Here is a 20,726-nt window from a genome sequence, read left to right as displayed (position 1 = left end):
TTCTCTGTGGATCCTCTCAAACTCAGTCAGCTTGAATGAGCAGTTTAGAGATGTTCAGTTGGGTTTGAGTAATCTCTCACTGGACCACCACTCCGTTCTAGTTCTGGCTCTGTTCATTAGGTCAACCTTAGGCTTGAAGATGTTGGACTGGCTAGACGGACGGATGGACTGACGGAAAGACAGACAGATAGACAGATTGATAGATTTTTTTAAGTAAAAACCAGGGAATTTTTCTTCTAATCATCTTATCTAAGATTTGTTTAGGCAAAATTCAAGCAAGGAACCATTAGAGTTCTGCCTGTACATACCCTGAAAAGAGAAAGAACCGAGTTTCGTCTTCCAAGGGTTCAAGAACAAAATTACATAAAACTGTCCTTTTTTCAATGCTTGGGAGAGTTTGCAGCTTATTTTTCCAACATATTTTCTCGGTAGGAATGTTTTATGCCTTGTGAGTGAGAAATGAGATTCTGGTCATGTAAAGAATCACGTGTCTTTGCCAGAAAGAACTATGTTCTTATTCTGGCAGCCATGGAGGAGAGAAAACATTTTAATGTTTTTGCTGAGAATGTATTACCCTTAATGGACCATTCTGTTTTCACTTTCCTCAGTTTGGTCAGATCCCAGGAGGATCCTTGTGGTTCCAGGCTTCAGCTTGTGAATAATGGCGACTGCAAACCCTTTCTACATTTGTTTCTTTCCCAAATACAATTTGGCCTCTGAATTCCCGTTATTGCTTTGAGACCTTATATAGACTAGAGTGCTTCATTTCAAATCAGTTCATTCCATTGAATTTACAACAGCTGGACTCCAGTCAAGATGCAGAAACACCTTAAGGCTGATCAGTGAAGATCAAATACACCTGGACTCTGTTTGGAGTGTCAAAACCAGAGGTCCGATCACATATGTATCTATTCCATTTAAATCTTTGTATTGTTCAAAGATAAACAAAACCGGCAGTCATCTTGTCATTATTGTCTGGTTATTGTAGAATTATCTAAAAGATAACAAAACCCAACCATATTCAGAAGAAGAAAAGAAGTGTGAATACTTAATGCGCTGCCCAAAGAGAATAAATATTGGTTTGGCATTACTTTTTCATAGTGTTTACTGGTTGCGTTCTGCATGTTAAGAGTTAATAAAGCCTCGGTCCAGCTCTGTGCTTCAGCTGAGCACCTTCTCTCATGTCAGCTTTTACATAAATAAGAGCTTTTTCTCTCCATCATTCGCTCTCCTTCTCTTTCTCTTATGCACACCCACACAGAGCCTGTCAGAGGCACATGAGGATGGGTGGAGGAAGGAGAGAGGTGGGTGAAGCATGACACGTGAAAAAAGAAGCAGCGTTGCTCTTAACACTGAATCCGCAGCCCTTTATCTGTCGTTTCGCAGTATTTCTTGTTCTGTCCCTCTCTCTCACAAAAAACCATAAGTTTCCAAGTGTATTCCCTCTGAGGAATTCTAGCTATCGGAAATTTTTTTCTCTTCTCTTTGCTCTTAAAATTAGATTATACTTGTGAATATCTGCCCTCTTCTGGATTTTGAATAATCTAATTTAATTTGTGTGTAAATGGAGGCTCAGCTAATTGGTCTGAATGGAAGGAGATCAAAGTAATGGTAAAAATATCAGGTTCAGTAACAATTTGGGTTCTGTGAGCCGTACAAAACGGTTACAGCAGGTACATTATGCTTTGTTTAACCCTGTCCTTGTACACGCGAGGAGAAAAGCTCAGAAGAAAATTCCCCTCAGTGGAGATGATGGCTAGAAATAAGAGCTATTACTTTCAGGTTTGTTTCCTTGCTTGTACTTTCGTGTTACATCAATAAAGTCACACATTTCTGCAGATACTCGTGGATGACTGTTGTTCAAGACTTTGCACACCAATCGGTTGCCATGGTAGCTCACGGGGTTTTTTTTTTCTTCAGCTGACCCGCAGTTAGATGGTTAGAGGGCTGCTGCCTCACTAAGAACACTTCAGATGAGCTGTCTCCTCTTCCATGTGCAAGTCGCTGCACCTGACTGAAATCGCTTTCATCTGTGTCAGATATAAGGAAACAAAATTGTATTTTTCCTCAAATTAAATGCATCTTTAAAGGTATCAGGAACTTTTTGTAAAGTGAACAAAAAGAGATTTCTTTTTCATTTTTACTTTTAACAATGAGAGGCTTTGCTGAAACAGTGTTTTCTCCTTTGAACGTACAAAGTTAATTTTAAGTCATATAATTATGATGCGTAGTCAAGGTATTCAGGAGCCTCAACTCTAGTAAAACATACTCACAGCCCTTCAACTTTTTCATATTTTATCATAATCACAATTATAATATTTTTCATTTGATTTTATGATAGTCCAACACCCAGTAGTTCATAATTATGAAATAAAAGGAACACAATAGACCAGAAAAAGCATAATATGTGTGCAGTAGAGCAATCCAAAAACAGGGCTTATGCAATGTATAAATTATGAGGCTTAAGAGTTTGTGTTTATATGTATATTTGAGAATGTTTCATACACCTTTTATTATAGCACCATTAATGTGTGAGAGCTGGGCTCTGAACTGACCCATTAAAACATTGAGATTCGATCCCAACTTACTATTCATTCTGAAATAAAATGCATGAAAGAAAGAGATTCGAGTATCAGTTTTCTTGAAAGTTATGCTAATGTTAAACTAGACTGCTCAGGTAGGATATTTTAGTACCTTTAACGATCTATTTTTTCTGCAATCATCTTCTCCACTACGAGCTCTGTAGGCCAGTGTTTCCCAACCCTGGTCATCAAGGCACACTGTCTTGCATGTTTTAGGTATTTCCTTGCTTCAGTCCAGCTGATTTCAATTGATGACTGATTAACAGACGTTTGTTGATCTGCAATCAGGCACATTTAAGCAGGGAAACCTCTAAAACATGTAGGACAATGTTCCTTGAGGACCAGGGTTGGGAAACGCTGCTGTAGGCAACATTTATTAAAAGATTATGTTTTTTAAGACCTCTAGTTTATGTATTAATCTGCCTGACAAACCAGTAAAACAGGACAAAGAGTCAAAATTACATTATATTAGTGCAAACACAAACAACTTCTTGATCTTGATATGATTAACAATGTTCTAGTTTTACAATATAAAAGCTTTAATTTATCAGCAATCTTTACCTTCTGACTGTTTACCTTCTTCCGAGAGCAGCCTTCTTCTTGCAAATGCATACGTATAGATTTTCCAAAGCTGAGCTGTGGTTCTCTGCAACTTACCCAAAATTACCCCGGCCGTTTGTGCTGGGGATAATGTCAGAATTCATCATACAGCATTTAACAAAAGGACAGCTTGTCCCGTTTTTGACCTTTCAAGAAGAGCAGTTATGGGAGGATACCAGGAGAGCAGAAGGATGTTGCCCCAACACATCACCAATCGCAACATGAATGTCAAACAGGGACACTTCAGGGTATTGAGATGTTTCTCTTTTTTTTTTCCTGGAGCTCCCTTGCAGTGGGATGGCACCTTCCCTATTGTTTACACTGCAGTATTTCCAAAGAAGCTCCTTTTAAACAAAAGGACTTTTAACATTTTCAGTCATTATCCTTTGAGCTTATGCAGAGGGAAACAAGTTTAGTTGTTTGCATTCTACAACTTGGCCACTAGATTTCATTAAGTCCCACATGTTCCTCCTTTCACATTAAAATTGTCAGTTTCACATTATCTCTTTTTCTGCTTCATTGTCTCTTCTGCTTTCTGTCTCGCCTGATACCTGGAGATTAATATGAGTGTAACACCTTAAAATGGCTTTGTTAGAGAAGAAGAGGGGGGTGAATGAAGACCTACTGTGTTGAAATCTTCTTGGCAGCTGTGACAAATAAAAAGGCCTTGACGCATCATTTCATGCTTTAAATGAAATTAAAAGTACATAAATAAGTTGTCACCATTAGCGTTACTGCACATCTGACAGATCATAAAATACAGCAGTGGGCTGGCAATGCAGCTGTGCCACTTGTCAGGTCTATTTGATGCTCTCATTTTGTTAAATGCCTGCTGTTGTTTTTTATGAACTCTCTTCATGCATCTTCTTGCCTTCTTCCACCCCTACTAAGGAGGACGACAGAAGAGGAGGTGACAGTAAAAGATCATTTCCTGGTCAGCATGCAAATCCAAATTAAACACTACTGATTTTGTGCACTAAGCCAATAAACATGAACAGAAGCATGACACTAACTTCTAAATAGTATCAAAATTTATTGTAGTCCTTTGAGTATCCATTGCTGTATCGATTTAGTTGCTCATCATGTTCACATAGGGTAAAATCTGTTGATGATGATGTGTTATAGTTGTAAGTTACAATCAAAATGCCTTTAATTTACACTGGTTCCATTTTGCAGATAAGTTAAAATTGTTTCAAACTGACAGGAAATTCGTATCATTCAGAGAAATGTAAAAATTTAAAATTGAGATGTGTTCTGAGGAAACCACAATGTAACCGTGCAGCTGCTTGGTTACTATTAAATGTGTTTTTAATCAATTGGAAAAAAAGATACATTGGAAATATTACCAATAGTATATATTATCAACTTACATTGTTAGACTTATCATCTCCCATTTTACAGATTCTGAAATCAGAAGTCCGAACTTTACATTGTTCATTTAATTAAAGTTTCAAGTATGGATAACTATTTAGATTTTTCTTTCTTTCTTTGACAAAAACACTCAAAACTGCTGGTTTTGAACAGGAGTGGCTGGATTTAAACATTGAGAGTGGGGGGGGGGGGGGTGAGTTTATACACAGGGGTGGCTAAATCAAAATATTTGGAATATTCGTTGAGAAAAAAAAAGCAATCAATACCCTTCCATCACAGAACTTCATCCTTGGTTCAGGATCCTATCAGAAAGTATTCCTTCCCAACTGGGGCAGCCGGGTAACTTTCAACCCTAGTTATGTGATTTGCCTTTGGTTCCTACTGTAGAAGCAACAAAGGGAGAAAGTCCCAGAAAAAAACAGAATCCTGAAAAATGTTACTCACTTGAACAAAAATCCTAAAGTCTTAAGCTTTTCATTTCATTAGATCTCATAAAGTGATTTATTAACTTGTGTGAATTAATGTAAAACTGTACTGATAAGTCATGAAATCACTGAACGGCTTAGCACCACAATACATCAAAGATCTGCTGTTGTTGTATCAACCTTCCAGACCTCTCAGGTCTTCTGGTTCTGGTCTGCTCTGCATCCCCAGAACCAGAACCAAGAGAGGTGAAGCAGCTTTCAGCATCTATGCACCAAAACTTTGGAACAAACTTCCAGACAACTGTAAAACAGCGGAAACCCTGACTTCTTTTAAATCGCAATTAAAAACACACCTGTTTAGAACTGTTTTTGAAATGTAATATGTAACAATGTATTGTCTATTATATGTTGCATGATTTTGTGTTCTTGTGTTTATGATGTAAAGCACTTTGAAATCCCTTGCTGAAATGTGCTATACAAATAAAATTTGATTGATTGATTGATTGGATGCTGTCCGGCTTTTTCAGTTTCTGTATACGGCAATAAACCCTTTTTTTTTCCTTAAATATAAAACTGTAGTTACTTTCATACAATGAACTAAAACAAACAGGAAACCAAACAACATCTCACTCCAACTCCATGAACAACACCACAAATAAACCTTTACAAGTGCAATATTGTTCTTTTCCCCTCAGCGTTATAATCCATCTGTCAAAAAAAATGTCCCAAAATTAGCCCCCTCCAGGAAGTAGAACTTCACAACTTGCCTCCCTCTGCGTGAGTTGCTGGGTAAGAACAGAGGAGTGTGTTTGTGACAAACCGGTCGTGCTTGTGAGTGTGTATTACGTCAAAAAGTCACACTCATCAGCGGCCTTCTGTACAATGTGACTGTTCAGTCAAAAGTTTGAGTGTGAGGATGACACGTTGCTTTGGAGCTGCCGGGCACGGAAGCTGTCTCTGTTTAACAATGCACAGCGGAGACTTACAGTACATCTTAATAGGCAGAATGCAAGGGGACCATTAATCTGAGCACTGGTGCAAACAGTGACGCTGTCATTTCCTCAAAGTGTTTGCAGAGAACATGCCACAGCCGTCTCTGCGAATTTTCTACGGCTATGCAAGAGAGAAAGAGGATGAATATTGCATTCATTTCAATCCATTAACCACTCTACACTTGGATTGTGTTTGGAGTTTCATTAAATTCAGATTAATGGAAGCACTAAAGTGTTTTGCTGGTGGCACACATAGCTAGTGTAAACCATGTCACAAAGTATAACTCCACTTTTTATGATTCAAGACTTTTGATGGCTTGGACAGTATGTGCTAAATACGCTTTGTGGCTTGAAGTTAGAGTGAGAAGATCATTTCTGAAGTTCAAAGCACAATTGTGAGATCTTAATTGTAGCTTAATTGTAGCTTCATAACCCAGCTGAGTTCCTCTGTAAACAAATATTAAAATCTCACCCAAAATATTGAGTAAACCTTGCTTTACAATTCCTTCAAGGCAATATATTTTCCAACCACATTTTTACTTTCATTAAACATTCTATTAATAGGTTTGGAGATGTACACATGTTCCAAATTATTATGCACAGCAAATTTTCTAAACATGTCATGGATTATAAAGAGCTCCAAACAGTCATTCTTTGAATGTGCAGCATTAAGTGTTCACATGTACTAAAATCAAAAGCTCTTTCAATCAAAAACATCTTAACAGACCAAGTTACATGTTGACATAGGACCCCTTCTTTGGTATCACCTGCACAATTCTTGCATCCATTGAACTTGTGAGTTTGTGGATCATTTCTGCTTGAATTTCTTTGCAGAATGTCAGAGTACCTCCCCAGAGCTGCTGTTTTGATATTACCTTTGTTCCACGCTCAGATCTTTTGCTTGAGGAAACTCCAAAGGTTTAATTGAATTCAGTCCTACTTCAATGCGGTCAAACTTATATTTTTATGTAATTTTCTTCAAGTTATAATAATAAAATAAGCCCAGCAGATTGAATGAGATCATTTATTTAGCAGTAACCTTCTTCCCTAGAAAGCATGTGGAGGCAGTGGAAAGAAACAACTTCTACTTAAAAGTAAGCAAAAATTTGCTTATTGTTAAGCAAATTCTTCCCAGAACATCCAATTTAATAATATCATTTGAACTATCAGATTTTGTCAATTAGAATTTATTATTTTCCAAGGATTGTTACTTCTTCTTTTTTTCTTGTAGTGATGAGTGACACAATATATGTAGATAAATATAATTTTTAGGAGCTCAGATAATAAAATAAGTGAAAGGCCATTATAGTAACAAGTTACCTTCATGCTTCTTGTTTAACTAGATAGGCGTGCGATATATATATATATAAAATAAAATAAAAATTCCCTTCTCACCCACCGCGGGTGGTTCTTATCCTCTGAGCTCGGGTCCTCTACCAGAGGCCTGGGAGCTTGAGGGTCCTGCAGTATCTTGGCTGTGCCAAGGACTGCACATTTCTGGACTGAGATGTCTGATGTTGTTCCTGGGATCTGTTGTAGCCACTGCTCCAGTTTGGGGGTTACTGCCCCGAGGGCCCGATGACCACAGGCACCACTGTGGTCTTCACCTTCCAGGCCCTCTCCAGTTCTTCCCTGAGGCCCTGGTATTTCTCCAGTTTCTCGTGCTCCTTTTTCCTGATGTTGCAATCACTTGGTATTGCTACATCTACCACAACGGCTTTCCTCTGTTGTTTATCCACTACGACAATGTCTGGTTGGTTCGCCATTACCATTTTGTCTGTCTGGATCTGGAAGTCCCACAGGATCTTAGCTCTGGCGTTCTCCACCACCTTTGGGGGTGTTTCCCACTTTGATCTCGGGGTTTCCAGTCCATATTCTGCACAGATGTTTCTGTACACTATGCCTGCCACTTGGTTATGTCGCTCCATGTACGCTTTCCCTGCCAGTATCTTGCACCCTGCTGTGATGTGCTGGACTGTCTCAGGGGCCTCCTTGCACAACCTACACCTTGGGTCTTGTCTGGTGTGGTAGATCTGGGCCTCTATTGCTCTGGTGTTTAGGGCCTGTTCCTGGGCGGCCAGGATGAGGGCCTCTGTGCTGTCCTTGAGTCCAGCTTTTTCCAGCCATTGGTAGGATTTACTGATATCAGCCACTTGGGTTATTTGCTGGTGGTACATCCCATGTAGGGGCTTGTCCTCCCATGATGGTATCTCTGGCACCTCAACCTCTGTTCCCTGTTGTCTGAGACATTCACTGAGCACATTGTCTGTTGAGGCTTTGTCCCTGATGTATTTATGGATCTTAGTTGTTTCGTCCTGGACAGTGGTTCTCACACTCACTAGTCCTCTGCCTCCTTCCTTGCGGCTCGTGTACAGTCTCAGGGTGCTGGATTTTGGATGGAACCCTCCATGCATGGTTAGTAGCTTTCTAGTCTTAATATCTGTGGCTTTTATCTCCTCCTTTGGCCAGCTGATTATTCCAGCAGGGTATCTGATTACTGGCAGGGCATAGCTGTTTATCGCACGGATTTTGTTCTTGCCATTGAGCTGGCTTTTCAGGACTTGCCTTATTCGTTGGAGGTATTTAGCTGTGGCTCCTTTCCTTGTGGCCTCATCGAGGTTGCCATTTGCTTGTGGTATACCTAGGTACTTGTAACTGTCCTCTATGTCTGCTATTGTTCCTTGTGGGAGTGAGACTCCTTCTGTGCGGATCACCTTCCCCCTCTTTGTGATCAGCCGACCACACTTCTCTAGTCCGAATGACATCCCAATGTCAGTGCTGTAGATCCTGGTGGTGTGAATCAGTAAGTCGATGACTCGTCACACTTGGCATACAGCTTGATGTCATCCATGTAGAGGAGGTGACTGATGTTGGCCCCATTTTTGAGTCGGTATCCGTAGCCAGTCTTGTTGATAATTTGGCTGAGGGGGTTCAGGCCTATGCAGAACAGTAGCATCTCCTTGGTATATGCCACATTTGATGGACACTTGTGCAAGTGGTTTGCAGTTGGCTTCAAGGGTGGTTTTCGACAGCTTCATCGAGTTTGCAATGAAGGCTCTCAGAATTCTGTTGATGTTATACATCTCTAGGCATTCAATGATCCAAGTATGCGGCATTGAGTCATAGGCTTTCTTGTAATCGATCCAAGCCATGCACAGGTTGGTGTGTCGGGTTTTGCAGTCTCGGGCAACTGTGTGGTCTACGAGGAGTTGGTGTTTGGCTCCTCTGGTATTTATGCCGATACCCTTCTGTGCCGTGCTTATGTGTTTATCCATGTGTTTGCTTATCTTGGCCGCTATGATGCCTGACATGAGCTTCCAGGTTGTGGAGAGGCAGGTTATTGGTCGGTAGTTGGGTGGGACTGGACCCTTTGATGGATCCTTCTGGATTAGGATTGTTCGCCCTTCAGTTAACCATTCAGGGTGAGTCCCACTTTGTAGCAGCTGGTTCATTTGGGCTGCCAGTCGCTCATGGAGAGCAGTGAGTTTCTTTAGCCAGTAGGCATGGATCATGTCAGGCCCTGGTGCTGTCCAGTTTTTCATACCTGAGACTCTTTCTTGAACATCTGTCACAGTGATGGTTACCGGGGCTTGCTCAGGGAGGTTGCTGTGGTCCTCTCGTAGAGAGATCAACCACTGTGCATTGCTGTTGTGGGACGCCTCCCTTTCCCATATGCCTTTCCAGTATTGTTCAGTCTCCAGCCTTGGTGGGTCTGCTCTGTTGTTATTACCCTGCCATTGAGAGTACACCTTAGCTGGTTGAGTGGAGAAGAGCCGGTTAATCCTTCTGGATTCATTCTCCCTTGTGTATCTCTTTAGGCGGCTGGACAAGGCTTGGAGCCTCTGTTTGGCAGTTTCAAGTGCTTCAGGTATGGGCATATATATATATATATATATATATATATATATATATATATATATATATATATATATATATATATATATATATATTTCACAAAGAAATATATATATACATGTGTGTGCGTGTGTGTGTGTGTGTGTGTGTGCGTGGGGGGGTGTGTGTGGGTGTGTGTGGGTGTGTGTGTGTGTGTGTGTGTGTGTGTGTGTGTGTGTGTGTGTGTGTGTGTGTGTGTGTGTGTGTGTGTGTGTGTATTTTTCTCTATTCCTCCATTGGGTCTTTTGTGGGCTCTTGTGTCCCTTATGTGAAAGTAGGCTGACAGGAAAGGAGGAAGACATGCAGCAAATATCATCAGGTACGGGAATCAAATCCGTGACGGCCGCGTCGAGGACTCAAGGCCTCCAAACGTGGGTCGCACTATCCCCTACCCCACCACAGCGCGCCGGCTTGTGATAAAGATAAAGATAAAAAGGGCTGAGAATTTGTTGGCCTCAGAAGCACACCATAATGCAAAACAAATGCCATTTTCACCCTGATATTGTCAGTGCCAGAGTGTAGTTTCAGGCTTTCCAGTATTGTACCGCTGATCTCATTCCATGCCATCACAGTAAGTCATGTTTGAACTGATGTCTACTCACTCAGTCTCTGTGCACTAATGACAAAGAGCCTCAGGCCAGGCTAGACGCTGAAGGTTACTTTCCTGCGATCCATCTTCACAAAGAAATCAGCAACCCTCATCTTAGAAAAATAAAGAAAATCTAGATCCGCTGAGATAGAGGCTGACTCACTGGCTCAGTCTGTTCAGATGTCTTCTGTTTCTTGGCCACAGCTTAAGCAGCTCTCCCCTACAAGCCCCCACTCTGATTTCTAATATTTAGGACATAGTGTTGTTGCCTGAAACTATAACAGAGAGGAGCTGTCTGCTAGTTTTGAGAGAAATCCTTTTGATTCACGGATGTCAAGCCCTGTTCACAGTTTCTCACCTGCCATCATCTGCTGTTGTTTCAGTCAGTGAACTGCAAAGACCTCGATACGTGACCTGCAGACATAACAAAGGCCTCGTCTGCTGCTGGGTTTTCTGTGCTGACTTGTCTGATCGCGCTCTCCGATGACATTCAGCAACCTGAAGTTAAACGATTTCTTTCAAATGTTAAATCATATATAATTCTGATGATGCTACGTTTTCATTCCAATGATCTTTTAATATCTATCCACTCAGAGGCTATTAAATTAACAACCAACAAGATGTAAACACGGCTCAATCTCGTGTTCCATCTTGGTTCGCTAAACATTCCTGTTGCCTGGAAAATGAGCTGCATGTCATTTTCATACTTTGGTGGTGGAGGCAATGCCTATTCCTGTTAATTATTCATAAGTCAGTAATGTGTGCATCTGTTCTCCTCTCAGACAGAAAGAAGGAGGAGGAGAAAAGCAAACTGATCATCTAAAGACAAATTAGACTGTGCTGCAAGCTTTACGCTTATCTTTTGGGGTGATATCGCACGTCTTTTTTGTGGGAACTCAATGGAAACCAGGAAAATGTTACTCCTTATCTGTGTTGGAAAGCTTAAAATATATTTCCAAATAACAATCCAGATTGAATCATGCCCTTTCTGACTGGATGTGTTTATATCTGGGACCTGACATTGTGATTCTGATCTCAAGGGTGCAGAGAGAAGCATTTTTAAGGTAATATTTTCAAACTTAAGGGCTTTGAGCTGAATAGGTGTCTTTCTTTGAATCTTGAGAGATCACTATGGTAACACATGGTGAACACCTAATCTGTTTCAGCTGAGGAAAAGAAATCTGCAACCTTTCCACTGATTCTTTTCCTGATGATATCCATGTATCCATTCTCGCAGAATATATTATGTCTGCGGGTTAATTACGGCACCAATTAAAGCCGACTTACAGACTATAACACAATCAGAATGTCTCATGTTGCCACATATTGTGCACATTTAGTGAGGGAGGCAGAAATTGCATAGTGAATGACAAGGCATTTTTCATTTGATACTCTTCCGCATATAAGTGTATTTTTACCAGTCTGCAACATCTTAACCAAAAATCAATTATCACAGCATTACAGTCCACAACTCTGTCATTTGTATAGGAGTGACAAGAAAAAATAGCATTGTTGAAAAATGTCCTGTCAGTAAATTGCCAGAACATTTATTTATTTTACATGGAAAACCCTACATATGTTAGGAAATGAACCCTGTAACTCGTCCTGAACACGTTGAACATGGAGGGAAAACATAATATTGTGCTGATGCTTTGACACGGACAGGAGGCCCGATCAGAGTTGATGGTTAGATAAACGGAGCTAGACACAACTTTACGTTTCACAATTATGTCCCTACCACCAGAGATACTAGAATAAATAAATAAAGGCAATCACAAAAAGAAGAGAGAAGTCAAGTTAGGAGCCCTTTTCTGAAGGGAAACATTTTAGAGCCATTCAGTTTAAAACAGCTCATGTAAACTTTTTTTTTCTTTTTAATACAGTAAAATGCCAGTTTTACATGATGAAAAGGGTTTCCCAAGAAGCTGTTGAAATCTTTGTGAGCTGGTGTCCTCTCTTCCTGATCCTCCTTCAGGAGTAATTTATGTTCTGAGATTAGACGGTGAAAGAACTATGTGATCACAGATGGGAGAATAGATGAAACAATGAGGCACAAATAATATTGACAGTGAGATTTCTCAGTGAGGAGAGCAGAAGCGCTTTAGATCCTTCACTTTATTTCTCATGCTGGTGCATTTATCTTGTAAGTTTTGAGTGACACTCTCCTGTCCATTGCCTCCACAGGAACACCTGTGTACACTAAACGGTTGTGTGTGAAAGAGCATGTTGTGACAGCCATGTCTCTGGAGATGGAAAAGACCATCACCAAGCTGATGTACGACTTCCAGAGGAACTCCACCTCCGACGATGACTCTGGTTGTGCCCTGGAAGAGTACGCCTGGGTTCCCCCGGGCCTCAATCCGGAGCAGGTATGAGCTCCATGATGTTCAAGCTGCATTTTATGCTCAATGCTTCATTACTCATTGCTGTTTTTTATTCTGAACACACAGACCATATGAATTAAGCCAAAGCAATGAAAATTATTTATTTATCTGGTTTATCTAATTTGCAAAACTTTCCTCATAATCTGAAGATGTAAACAGGATTGTTTGACCAAAAGAGGAAAAAACACATCCTGATGGTTTTATTTCACTTTGGTTGTATTATATCTTCTTTAGGTTAGAAAAGGAAGAAGAGAAAGGGCTGGGATGACCTCCAGTACAATCACTGGGACTGAAATATCAGACATTTTATTGAAATATAATTGAAGGGACATTTTTCAGCTAAAAAGTTTAAAATCAAATTTATATGTTGGAAAAGTTTGTGCCAGAGTGATAATCTGAAGGGAAAAATGTGGATAAAATGGGCCATTTCACACATTGTTAAGAACAGTGAACTTTGATTTAAAAAAATATTGAAGAGGGGGGGTGGGAAATGATGGGTAGCTCAGTGAAAATGATCTATAATGTTTCATCATGGAAACCCAACCAGAAATAGGTGGAAAAGCACTACAATGGATCAAAGGATAGCCTGAAATGACAAAATCTCTGTAATGATCAAAAAAGGTCCATTGCGAGTTCTGTAATATAGGCAACTCTTTCAGAAGCCAAGCGATCTGCAAGAAGTGCCCACAAAGTTCCACTATTGGAAAAATCATTTCCTCAAGATGTTCCAGATTCTCAAAGAACACACTCAATGGCCAAGAGAAATATTGCTAAACATAGAAATAACTATATTGTCATATGCTCAGAAAAAGAAAATCTGGCAATGAAATTCATACTCCACAAGCTCCCTTCAACATCATTTTGAAAAGTTACTTAAATTAAGAATAAGAAATCACAAGTAATTATTAAGAATAATAAGCCTAGGTTGAGGGACAGAAACTGAATTGAAGCCACAGTTCAATATAAAGCTGTACTGATCAGGCATCATCCTTTAAGGACTTTCATCAACATGTCCTTCCATCCATCCATTTATCCATTATATTTTGACTATGTGAGATCCAATCAACTTTTTCCGGCTCTGATCAGTTTTATTGTCTGAACGTGGTTGTAGGAATGAAACAAGTAATAGTGATGTTTCATTAGTGGGTAAATTTTAATTATGCTTTTGCTCGCCAGAGCTCGGCTTATTTTAGTGAAATTAAAGTAATTGGAGTCAGTGAATGTTGGTTTGAATCTTATTGGAAATGCAATTTGGTTTATCTAAGCTTGCAGTCTCCACAGCTCCATGTTTGTATCTATTTGCATTTTAACAGCATTTTAATGCCATGCCTTACTAAGGTAATTGAATGAGTAGACGCTATCTCTGCAGCTTCAGTTTCTTTTTATTTTTGTCTGTATTTTTTGCTTTGTGTGACATTAACATGCATACATTTCTTCAACAGCTTCAGCTATAAACCATATTGTCTTTGTTATGTAAGAGAAAGACACTAATACAACGGGCCACCTAGGGCTCTGTTAACAGTTGACAGGAAGCCTGATAACAGTGATTTTCTCTAGTCAGCCATCTTTTGACAGGATGCTGAAAGAGGCTACAGCCTCTGTCATCCAGCAGGAGGTGGAGGCAATTGACGCTGCCTGTTTCTCTTTTAATGCACTTGAATGTAATGATTCTTAAGCCTGTCACTTCTGGTGTCTCTCCATACAATGCCATTAAAAAAAAGGAAATAATCATGTGCTAAGGCTCATTGAGCTGTCAGGAATCAAAATACCGAAATTTGTCTACTCTGAATCTATCATTAGGTTTCAGCTGTGTTCCGATTGTCTTTCTAAAAGGTTTTGTTTCCCAAGTTTGGACTTTTGCTCAAGCATAACTTTTAGGTTAATAACAGTTTAATTACTAAAAGACACAGAAGCTTGCCTGAGATGATTTAGGTTTATTGAGTTTCTTAAAGTAATCTATCTCACAGTCCGTCAAAAGTCTATCAAATTGACATTCTCTAAAATCAATCCATCTTAAGATTGTTTCTTGGCCTTTGCATTAAGTGATAATTGTCAAACATTTAAAGAAGAATCAGGGATTGTTTTATTTTTATAGAACAGTTTGTGTAGTTTTCTGGCTTAAGATTTATTTAGGATAAATTAATAATAATAATGATTCAGCAAAAGTTACAAAAACAAATTTACATGAATTAGTAAAGAATCCATCCATCCATCCATCCATCCATCCATCCATCCATCCATCCATCCATCCATCCATCCATCCATCCATCCATCCATCCATCCATCCATCCATCCATCCATCCATCCATTAGAATTGCAGGAAGCTGGTGCTTTTCTTCAACAAGCAATTTTATTATAAAATTTATTATAGCCATACTAAAATCTGTTAACTATTGATTTCACTAAACAGAAGGCATAAAAAAATTTGACTTACTGTTCTACTATCGATACGTTTAGTTCAAGTTTCTCAAGGTTTATGTTCTTATGATTGAAAGCTACAGTCTTTTATTCATTTCTTTCTGATTCTCATCCAGAAACCACTGTCACAGTGGTTAATTTCTTCTTAGTTTAGTTTGCGATACATCCCCTTGTCCTGTCTGCTATGTTCTTGAGCCCTTATATTTCCATTGTATGTAAGCATTCACTCTTTCATTTTAAGAAAGATTTTTAAACATGATTTTGCCTTCTTCCTGCTTGTGTTTGGGTCTTCCATCACCAGCATTGGGTTTTCAGTCAAAAAAAGGCCGGACTTGCTCTCAGGTCAACTTTATAACAGCTGTTGATTCACTTTGTGATTCACAGATTAGTTCTTATGCAGGCTTTTGGATGTCTTAGTGCTTCCTCATTTTAGCTTCAGGATTGCTCCTAAATAAAGGTACTGAGTGACGTGGCACACACGTCTGACGTGGGTGGAGGGGAAGTGGCTTCTTTAACAGCTTTGCACCAAAGTAGTCACACACCGTACAGCATGAAATCCAAACAAAGGTTCATTAGTTGATTGTTTTTTCTCTGATGGAATCAGAACTCACTTGCTTTTTGATGAGTAGACATCAGGAAGAGCTGATTAGCCAATCAGGAGTGAAGTTGGGGTAATGTAAGTGCAACATCTTGGTACAAAGGCCATAAACATTGAAATGTGCTATACAAATAAAATTTGATTGATTGATTGATTGATAAATTGGAGAACTGTGTTGTGCTAAACTACATTATCTTATTCTAAAATGAAAATTACTGTTGTCAAAAAATATCTCAAAATTCAGTCTGTAATCTCACCTTTTAAATTTTTATATTTAATATTGTAACTGATGCAGTATTTCTAAATTCTAAATTTTAAATATTTTAAAAGATCATTCATATTTTAAAAGATCATTCATATTTTGACCAACACTTTAAAGTCACCTTTAAATTACCTGGAGTAAAGTAGTCAGTGCAGGTGAAAGGTCAACCTGAGATGTCCATTACAATTTTTTAAATCAAAAAAGGCATTCTGATTTTTCATGTTTTTTTGTGTTTTTTTTTTCAAATAACATCTACAATTTATCTTCAATACTTGAAGATGATTTGATTAATCTTCAAATCATTCAGCTAAGATTTGAAGATGAATCCAGAGAAAAAAAAATGTGCAGATCCCCTGAAAGTTTGTTCTAACGCAAAAATATTTATTTTTTCCTGATCCATGTTTTAGTGCACTAAATCTAATTATTTTCTGAGTGTCACAAGCAAGCAGATCAGATCTGAAATGAACACTATTCATTATTACTATAGCTTTATTTATAAACATTAAATTAGGGAGATCAATCATGAACTGCTCGGAGAATAAATTAAGCTAATTTAGAATTGATTTTGCTAAGAAAAATACATGAGGCATTTTTACGATGATAAATTATTTATGAAACTAATCACTAAATGATGCACAAGAGAAAGATTTAATTTAGTTATGTATGTGTATCACCTGTTCTCCAGCATTACAACAGAGGTTTTGCGGGGAAAAAATTCATCATTACCTCTTAAACCTTACTTTTTCATTATAGCACAGCATAGCATAGTATAGTTGAGTATAGTATAGCATAACAGGGTATAGTTTTGCACAGTATAGTATTGCACAGTATAGTATAGCATAGCATATTACAGCATAGCATAGTATAGTATAGCACAATATAGTGTAGTGTAGTGTAGCGTAACATAGTATAGTATAGCATAGTAGCCTACAGTATAGTATAGTGTGGTATAGTGTGGTATAGTATAGTATAGTATAGTATAGTATAGTATAGTATAGTATAGTATAGTATAGTATAGTATAGTATAGTATAGTATAGTATAGTATAGTATAGTATAGTATAGTATAGTATAGTATAGTATAGTATAGTATAGTATAGTATTGTACAGTATTGTACAGTATTGTATTAGTGCCTTTTTGCACCTTGCAGGGGAAAGAAAGGCACCTTCATTTTACAGTAATTTTCCACCCCAGTGATTATGTAAACTTAATATGAAAAACTTGACTGAGCACAAACAATTTTGATCCGGAAGCCGGTTTGCTTAAAATCAGACAAGCGACAAGATTGCTTTCCATCCCAAAATTGTTTACCTCTTGAGTACCAATCAGCGTTTTCTTTATTTCACCAACTCACATGCAAATACAAGGGGAGGTTCAGGACAAGGACACTGAGTCCTGCATGATGAATTCAAACTGCAGAGGATATGCTGAGGGTATGGGTATGCTGAGATTTCCTTTAAGCAATGTGAATATTAGCTGTTAAAAGTTTAAAGAAGCTCATTCTGTTCTAGGGTGCGTCTGCAGCTGCAGGAGCACAGAGCTCATTGTGCAATCACTTTTAACTCGAGACGCTGACCTCCAAGGACAACAGTCGTTGAGGGAGAAACATAAATGGGTCCTGTTGGCATGAAGGGCATGCTAAATTCTTTTAAATCTAATTTCAGATTTGTTGCATGCATTAATGAAATAAAGCAGAACATGTAAACTACTTTGCATTCAATTCAAAGCAATGGAACCTCACACAACATATTCAGTGCCCTTGAACTTTAATGTCCTTTATCAAGGGTTTGTATAATAGACCATTGATAAATGGTAGATAATTATAAAATAGGAGAAAAAGGATTTCATTTTCTACAAATACAATTTATTTATGTTTAACATTTAGAAAATACATTGTAAAAGCATATAGAGGCTGTTATCTGTTTTACATTTTCTTATTCTCTTCTAAATAGCTCAGTTAGGTTGTTTTAAGTTTTGCTACAGATTCTCAATTAGATTTCAGCCAGCATTTTGACGCATATATATCTGGCTGTGTGGGACAATGTTACAAAAAAACCTAAATCCTTTTGCATAACATTGTACGCAAAAGAATATTTGTCATTAAGCCTCTTTTTGTGATAGCTATTATGATTCGAAACACTTAAAATTTACACTAGAAATTTATGTAAATTGGCCACTATGGAGTGTCCTTCACTCACAGTTCTGTCTCTTTCCTGCAGCTAAGTTTTTCTCTTCTGTTATCCGTGAGCCTCCTAGCTAATAAATAACTTATGCTGTGAGAGATAATCAAGGAGGATAACTTTGACTCTGACTTCATTGGGGGTTGAAGGATAAAATAAAAAATTGTAGCATATATTGCTTTGTATCAGTGGACAGACATCTTACAAAATGATTAAAAACAATACATATTAGTCTTGTCTTTCACACAAGATTGAATTAGGAATTTAAATGTTTTTGCTTTGTCTGTTTAAGGTGCATCAGTATTATAATTCTTTACCAGAGGAGAAAGTGCCATACATAAACAGCCCAGGAGAGAAATACCGCATCAAGCAGCTGCTTCACCAGTTGCCCCCACATGACAATGAGGTGAAATACACTTTCAACTGTTAAATGACAGATTTTCTGTTTTAATGTGTGAACGTTGAAGATGTCTAGTATTTGCAGTTTTCATGTTGCCTAATGATGATGAGCTGTGATGTTTCAGGTACGTTACTGCAACGCACTGGACGAGGAAGAGAAACGAGAACTTAAGATCTTCAGCAACCAGCGGAAAAAAGACAGCTTAGGCAGAGGGAACGTCCGTCCATTCCCCCTCACCGTGACTGGGATGGTCTGTGAGAAGGTAAACAGAAGAACTCGCCTTCATTTTGACTTTTAAATCAAAAAAGTTGTAAGACTTTCATTATTTTTACCTAAATGTATATTTTTGAGACAACTTCCTGATTTCTATTTTCCTTCTCTTACCATCTCCCTTTTTTCTACCTGTTCCACTCTCCTCATCCTCTTCCTCACCAACAGTGCGGAGGTCAGATAAATGGAGGGGAAATTGTAGTTTTTGCTGCCAGGGCGGGACATGGAAAATGTTGGCACCCTGCTTGCTTCGTCTGCTGCACATGTGAGGAGCTGCTGGTGGATCTCATCTACTTCCTTCAGGACGGGAAGATCTACTGCGGCCGACACCACTCCGAGAGGCTGAAACCCCGCTGCTGTGCCTGTGATGAGGTGCGCCTGTCTGGGCCTGAAGCCCTTTGGGATTGGAAAGCCTAAACAACACAGAATCTAAAAGGTTTTCTCTGTACCAGTTTACAGAGAAAAGATGGCTCTGTTAAATATGCCAAATAGGCATGGAGTTTCCCCTAGCCAGAGTCTGGTGAAGTCCTCTTGTGTTAATTATCTGAACATATTTCGACCCAGATGATTTATTAAGAGGACAGCATTTGTAGTTTTCATAGCAAAGATTTGTTTTCAAATATGTTGTTTAAGAAAATCTGTAGGACAGAAAGCAGGCTACAGTTGAGTAGTGCATTGCAGCAAGAAGGTCTCTGGTTAAATCCTGGCATGGCAGAATTAAATGCCATGCAGAGAAGGTCATGACCTCCTCTGCAGAAGCTGGGAAAGCATCTACAACACATAGAATAGCAGGGTTTCAAAACCAGGGTTGGGAGCCACTGGTCAATAAAATACTTAAAAATTCAAGGGGTGTGAATACCTTTGTATGGTAATATATCAAATCTAAGCATTTTAGATGAAGAATAATGTACATGCAATCAATGTATATGGTTTTGCGTGTTATATGTCTAATACATATATACATGAGCAGATGGGCATTCTCAGTCTTCAGAGAGTAGACCATCTGGCCATTGATTCGGTTGCAGTGAGCACAAGACACAACACACAGCAGTCCTTTATGCTTTTTGCTCTTTAAACTTCTTGACCTTGTTAATTTTCTTTTCCACTCTGATTGAATGATATTAGTCATCATCATTTTTCAGAACAGACAGGATGCCTGTTTTTAACAGTCCCACCCACAGATGGTATGTCATTTTTTTCATTAAAAAAGCCTGTTAAAATATATCTGATTGCCACGACTTATTCTTTTTAAAAAAGAGGCGTTCAAGTGTGTATGAGGTGCTTTTCTTAAACCCTCAAAAAAGAAAAATGCAGAAAAAAATGTGGATTACGACAAGAGATTATTGTACAACACAGTGTACAGGTCCCTCACACATTATTTTTACACTGAAATTTTTCAGATAATGTCACAAATCTTTATATCAAATAAAGAAAGCATAAGTAGTTTATGTCACAAACTTGAGACAGGTCATCATCTTCTTTTTGGTCAGCTGAGTTTTTTTTTTATTATTTTTATTATTTACCTTAGAAATCTCCCAAAATTCCAAATTTGCAAATGTCTTTCTAATTGTTTAATTCTGAACGCTGACTTTTAAATGAGCAAAGTAAGGTCTACAGCGCTTTCGGTTTTGTTTTGGTCTCTTAATGACCTTCTGGACAAGTTGGTGATGTGCACAACCTATTTCCACAAATAGGTGAAGACTGCACACCTGAAGCTGCAGTCTACAGCAGAGCATCACAGAGCATCCATCCCTTGTGCCTG

General features: G+C 38.6%; 1 protein-coding gene across 2 annotated transcripts in view; it reads left to right on the top strand.

Annotated features, from left to right (window-relative positions):
• Positions 1 to 20,726, top strand: part of LOC129370232 (prickle-like protein 2) — a 48,434-nt gene that overhangs the window by 22,569 nt on the left and 5,139 nt on the right. The window contains exons 1-5 of one of the 2 annotated variants that reach the window (XM_055046058.1): positions 9,794 to 9,838; positions 12,638 to 12,822; positions 18,587 to 18,700; positions 18,819 to 18,956; positions 19,133 to 19,336. In XM_055046058.1, the coding sequence (XP_054902033.1) occupies positions 12,691 to 12,822; positions 18,587 to 18,700; positions 18,819 to 18,956; positions 19,133 to 19,336 (588 nt within the window). In that variant the 5' untranslated portion in view covers positions 9,794 to 9,838; positions 12,638 to 12,690. Of the gene's footprint in view, positions 1 to 9,793; positions 9,839 to 12,637; positions 12,823 to 18,586; positions 18,701 to 18,818; positions 18,957 to 19,132; positions 19,337 to 20,726 lie in introns of those variants that run through there. The other variant, XM_055046057.1, reaches the window with a different exon arrangement.

Source organism: Poeciliopsis prolifica, unplaced genomic scaffold, assembly GCF_027474105.1.
Source record: "Poeciliopsis prolifica strain line A6 unplaced genomic scaffold, Auburn_PproV2 SCAFFOLD023, whole genome shotgun sequence".
Lineage (NCBI taxonomy): Eukaryota > Metazoa > Chordata > Actinopteri > Cyprinodontiformes > Poeciliidae > Poeciliopsis > Poeciliopsis prolifica.
Note: the sequence above shows the minus strand (reverse complement) of the source record. Positions and strands in the feature narration are given on the sequence as shown.